Here is a 6000-nt window from a genome sequence, read left to right as displayed (position 1 = left end):
ACTCTTGCTGATGGTAAAGGCATTAGGGATATCTCATAGAAGAGAAGGGTCTGAAGTTTAGCTTAAGGTATCCTTACTTGGAGAAAAGAAGGGAGCAGACACCTGGTAGGGAGCATGGCAGTGGGGACAGGTTCAAAGAGCCATGAATGGCACTTTCCTACATCATTATGATAATTAAAGCAATGTGTTGGGCTAGGCAGTGTAATTCACAATGTGTAACCGGCAGAGCGGCCAGTGTAACAGGCTAGTCATGGAATATATAACATATGAAGAAATTAAGGATACACAGCCAGCCAATGGGGAATTGATGAGTTATTCAACAAATGCAGTTGGGAAAATGGGCTAACGGGGAGACAGAAAGCAAGTTCGAGCCCGACCTTAGACAGTGTACCATAATAAGTAATGATAAACAGCCACCCCGTTGGGCTCAGAATTGAGATTAGGTGGGACAGAGGTACATATGAGACAGATAACCTTATCCATTCACCTGTTCCCTGAGCCTCAGCAAAAGTGATTTTCTGCACCCAAGTCCTGTAGGAAGTCATTCTTTGCTTCCTTTTTCCCAATAAATTTCTTCTTTTTTTAATCACTCGTGCTAGACAATGGGTGGTCTTGGGATTTGTCCCATCCTCTCAACTGCTAGTGTAATGAAACCTAGGATGACATACCAGCAAGGGAACCTAGAAATTGCCCCATCCCCTCATTTTATAGATGGAGAAAATGGGGCCCAGGGAGAAAAAAAGCCTTACTCAATGTTGCACAACTAGTCGAGGGCAGGGCCAGGCCTGGACCACCCCTTCCCGGTGTCCCACCCACTGTTCCTCTGCAGCCCTTTATCCTTTCCTCCTCACCCCTTTTCTAAGGCCCACACTGCTTTCCTCTGGCTCTTCTGAGTTTCCTGTGGTGTACACACTGCCGGGTTCCTGTTCACTTTGCAGCCTGACAACTCTTATTTAAGACAACCTTGGACTACTGAGAGACTGAGGATGTCTAGCATCCCTGGTCTCAGAATGGGCCCCGGCCACCCTCCCAGAACAGACTCTGCCCAGCTCTGAGTCTGGCTGGGGACTGGGAACACAGACCTTCTCTGGCTCTGGCTCAGAAGACCCAGTCCCTGTGTATTTCCCCCACTACACTGGCTGAGTGACCTTGAACATGTCACCACTCTGGGCCTGACTGCTCTTCTTGAAAACAGGAATAATCGGACCTACCAATTAGAGCTGCTATGAAGATCAAATGAGTCAAGTGTGTGGAATCCTGCCTGATAAACTTCAAGGCACCGTTCCAATGTAGAGCGTTGGTCTCACCCAGACCCCAACACGGGGCAGCATCTATTGAATAGCGGTAGAACAGTGGTTCTTAACCGGGAGGTGATTCTGACACCCCAGGGGACATTGGGCAATATCTGGGGACATTTTTGGTTGTCCCAATTGGATGAGGGTTGCTATGGCATCTGATTGGTGGAGCCAGGGATACTGCTAAATATCTTACAATGTACAGGGCAGCCCCCACAGCAAAGAATTATCCGCCCCAAATGTCAATAGTGCTGAGATAAATGAAGGTGTGAAATTATATCTGTAGGTACAGACGTGGGTTGTCATTCCAGAAAGGCAAAGGAGCTGTGGGTGGGGAGCTGACCGTCAGGGTACTATGGTGACCAAGAACAGGAACCACTGGGGTTAAATGAGATGGCTATGCCCAGGTTTGATAAGTTGAAAACAATTTATTTCAATTCTATCCTTGGGAGGCAGCATAAATAATCACAGAAGACCACAAAGGTCAATGGGGAAGAAAAAAAAAAGCTCCAGAAATGTGGGGAGGAGGAGATGAGTGCTGACACTGTCTAGCTGTGGGGTACGGGGTGAGGAGGCCCTACCGTAGCTGGCTGGGAGGATGGAGGTTCTTAGAGGAAAGGCCCAGCTCACCTGGAGGGGCTTGGGTAGCCCTGGCCTCTGTGGATGGGATTTTCTGTAGGGCGGCCATAGGAAAAGCAGGTATGGAGTATAATGCATCTAGTAGATCCTAGCTAATGAAAGAAAAGAGTGGACACCCATTTCTTGATTTCCAGATCTCACCCCAAACTGTGACTCTTCTGAGAACAGTGTTTATAAACGCTTTGTGGGTAGTGGGAAATGAAAGGAGGAAAAAAGAAGGAATAAAAGAAAATGTGTACAAGATCAAATGAAATGTGGCATCTCAGAGTTGCGTGACCTTGGGCCACTTCTCTCGGTTTCCTCATCTGCAGAAGGGAGTAGACGTGAGGCTCAATGAGATCCTATGTGTCAAAGGACTGCAGAAACTTTAAAGTGCTATAAGGATGCAAGTGGCTGTGGTCATTCTACGTGCATAAGGCTGAAAGTGGCTGAGATAGCGGTGCTGAGAGACACACGCAGAGCATCCCTAGAAGCCATCAGACCCTGGTCTGCCTTCCCCAGGGCCAAGCTCCACCCTTCTCAGCCTCAGCTTCCAGGAGGACGAGGCCTCATCTCAGATGGTGTCCCCTGGGGAGGGTGGTGGTGACAGCTGAGGGTGGGGACCTGAAGGATCTAGGGGCACAGAGCGTGAGGGGCCTCAACTGGGCAGTGTGGCACATCGGCACTACTGGTGCTGGGTAGACGGTAGCAGTGGCTTCCAGTTCTCATTCTCCATAGAGACTTGGGCACTGGTGAAGCCCACAATGGGATTGGCATCTTGATGCAGCGGGAAAGGCCCTGGCCTTGGGGTCTGAACACCCAGGGTCTTGGTCGTGGGCCCATTGTTGACCTGCTGGGTGACTTTATAAGTCATTTCCCCATTGCAACCCTCAGTTCTGTCATTTGTCAAATGGGGACACTAATCCCTACCCTGCCTGGCTCACAAATTGAATGGGAAAAGGGTGTGCAAGAGCTTTGAAGAGAATCATGGGGAAGGCAAGGGGTCATTATGGCCTTGGAGAGCAATCCTCTGAATTCCCTGAAGACAAGAGGGTGGGAAGGGAAGAGACAGAAAGGAGCCGGGCCGCTCGCTGCCCTCGTCAGGTGAGGCAGGCTTCCGGGACTGCTGAGGGAAGAGGGGGTGGGACGAAAGAGGGATCACTGCAGCCTGCAGTCCAGCACTTACACTGTGGTACCTTCAGTGATGCTGAGAGCTCCAGGCAGGAGTGCTGAGATGTCCCGGCAGCCCCTTTCACAGGGGAAAAATCCAAGTTCTAAGTCTAGCTGGGATCCTGCTTCCTCCCTTGCTTCCTGGTCCACTGAGATGGAGCCCCTGCCAACCCCAGGGAGTCTGTAGTCTTCACCCAGCTGAGGGGAAGCCTCGCTCCTGGGGTGGCAGGGAAAGGGGCTGCCGGCGGGGGGTCTCCAGAAGCTGGGGACTTTTATTAGCATGAGGTCAGGAGGTTAGAGGTTGGCTTCCAGTTCTCGAGGTGGTAGGCGGGGGTCCTCAGGCTGGCCCCCGCTCCTGTCCTGGCTCTGTCTCTGGGGTCACTGGTAAGGGAGAAGTTAAGGGACGAGTAGAAACGACGGAGAGATCGGCTTAGAAAACAGCCCAGCTGGGGAGCTAACAGTTCTTGGGGCTGTTGCGCAAGTTTTTCAGTTCCAGCTGGAGCTGCCGAATGCGGATGTCCTTCTGGGCCAGCTCCTCTTTCAACCGTCGAATCTCATCCTGCTGCCGGAAGAACATTCGAAGGAGCTGGGGTGGAGGAAGAGAGGGGGCCAAGGAGGGCCCAGGAGAGAGCAGGTGAGACAAGGATTTCCCAGGTGAGTCTCCAGCTGCCTGCCGCCCGTGCCCTCACATTCCCCCAGGCCTCCCACTGCTTGATACATTTATTCTCCCCAGCCACTCATCACCATTGCACCTCTCCCATCTCTAGCTCAGTCCATGGCTCTTACTTTCCCTTGTGAGGCAGGAAACAAAACCTGCGTCATTAATTGATTCAGGATCACTGAAAAAGGAGTGACCAAACAGTCCAGTTTTCCAAATATCCCAAGCTTGTCCCTTTTTGGGTCCTAATTTAATGCTTTTCTTTACCATTGTATTAAATAGATGTATTACTTATTACATCTATAATAATACATAATAATAGATGCATAATAATACATATAATAGATGTATTATTACATGTATTACATATATTATTACATTATTATTGCTAATTTATGTATTTATTTTTGAGACAAAGTCTCGCTTTGTCGCCCAGGCTGTAGTGAGGTGGCATGATTTCGGCTCACTGCAACCTCTGTCTCCTGGGTTCAAACAATTCTCCTGCCTCGGCCTCCCGAGTAGCTGGGATTACAGGCATGTGCCACCATGCCTGGATAATTTTTGTATTTTTAGTAGAGACTGGGTTTCACCATGTTGGGAGGCTGGTCTCGAACTCCTGACCTCAAGAGATCCACCCGCCTCAGCCTCCCCAAGTGCTGGGATTACAGGTGTAAGCTACCACGCCCGGCTTGTGTTGATAATTTAGAACTTTCTAAAATGCTTTGTATCCTTCTCTTCTTAAGGAGGCTCAGGATACAGAATGGAATCTAGCTTTTTTCCTACTGATGAGGAACTATGACAAGAATACCAAAGTTTGCACTGGTCAGGGATTCATGTACAGCTATCCTGGCAGATCTTCACCCCAATGACTCTCTAGCTTAACCCGCCTCCATTTCTCCTGTAAAACATATTGACAGATGCCCACAAAATGCCAAGCCCTGGAAGGCAGCAGGCTCCTTGAGGCTCCTGCACACCTGAGTTGAATGTTACCCACAGTCAATTGTGTTTGGTCTCAAACTTTCTGGTGTGAATTACATTTGTTATTGTAATTGCGTAATTTAATGAAATATAATATAAATTGATGAAGTGAGCACAAAAAGAGAGTTGTTGTTTCTATAAAACCTTAATTAAATGCTTTAGAAAATCTTGATAAAGGTGATGCGAAAAAAACTGCAGCTGAATTGCGTGTGGAAGATCTAGCCCTAAAAGACTGGAGCATATTCTACATCTTGGCTGATGGTGGCTGCATGACTGTGTGTGTTTGTCAAAACTTTTAAACCGACACACTACAGAGATGAATTTTACCATAGGCAAATTATACCTCAATGTCTCAAAAAAAGATGAGGGAAAACATTGTAAAAACTAGGACTTTGCTTTCAGATGAACTTTAAATTATTTTTCTACCTAAAAGAAACGGAAACTGGAAATGGGAGTTAAGGTGTGATTTGTGTGAAAGACATGGCAGATTCCAACCAGGGAGGGCCTCCTTGAAGAAAAGGTCCTGGTCCTGCATCAAAATATGCTAAATGAATGTATATGTTTTATATTTATTTATTTGTTTGTTTGTTTTTGTGACAGAGTCTTGCTCTGTCACCCAGGCTGGAGTGCAGTGGCACGATCTCAGCTCACTGCAACCTCCGCCTCCTGGGTTCAAGGGATTCTTCTGCTTCAGCCTCCGGAGTAGCTGGGATTACAGGCATGTGCCACCATGCCCGGCTAATTTTTGTATTTTTAGTAGAGACGGGGTTTCACCATGTTGGCCAGGCTGGTCTTGAACTCCTGGCCTCAAGTGATCCACCCTCCTCAGCCTCCCAAGGTGCTGGGATTACAGGTGTGAGCCACTCACCCCGGCCTACTTTTATTTTTTAGGGATAGAGTCTTGCCATGTTGCCCAGGCTGGACTCAAACTCCTGGGCTCAAGCAATCTTCCCACCTGAGCCTCCTGAGTAGCTGGGACTAGAGGGGTGCCACTGCACCTGGCATGTTTTATGTTTAAAACAAAAATAAATGGTTTAAAGAAGGTATCGGCCAGGCACGGTGGCTCATGCCTGTAATCCAGCACTTTAGGAGGCCGAGGTGGGTGGATCACGAGGTCAGGAGTTCAAAATCAGCCTGGCCAAGATGGTGAAACCCCGTCTCTACTAAAAATATAAAAATTAGCTGGGTGTGGTGGCAGGTGCCTGTAATCCCGCTACTCGGGAGGCTGAAGCAAAGAATTGCTTGAACCTGGGAGGTGGAGGTTGCAGTGAGCTGAGATCA

General features: G+C 48.5%; 1 protein-coding gene across 2 annotated transcripts in view; it reads right to left on the bottom strand.

The window, feature by feature from the left end:
• Window positions 1–1703: 1703 nt before the first annotated feature.
• Window positions 1704–6000, bottom strand: part of CORO2B (coronin 2B) — a 149474-nt gene continuing 145177 nt past the window's right edge. For both annotated transcript variants that reach the window (XM_054451389.2, XM_054451390.2), the window contains one exon: window positions 1704–3669. In XM_054451389.2, the coding sequence (XP_054307364.1) occupies window positions 3538–3669 (132 nt within the window). In that variant the 3' untranslated portion in view covers window positions 1704–3537. The remainder of the gene's footprint in view (window positions 3670–6000) is intronic.

The sequence above is a fragment of the Pongo pygmaeus genome, chromosome 16 (genome assembly GCF_028885625.2).
Source record: "Pongo pygmaeus isolate AG05252 chromosome 16, NHGRI_mPonPyg2-v2.0_pri, whole genome shotgun sequence".
In the NCBI taxonomy this organism is placed as follows: Eukaryota; Metazoa; Chordata; class Mammalia; order Primates; family Hominidae; genus Pongo; species Pongo pygmaeus.
The sequence above is the reverse complement of the archived record's forward strand: the minus strand, read 5'-3'. Positions and strand labels throughout refer to the sequence as shown.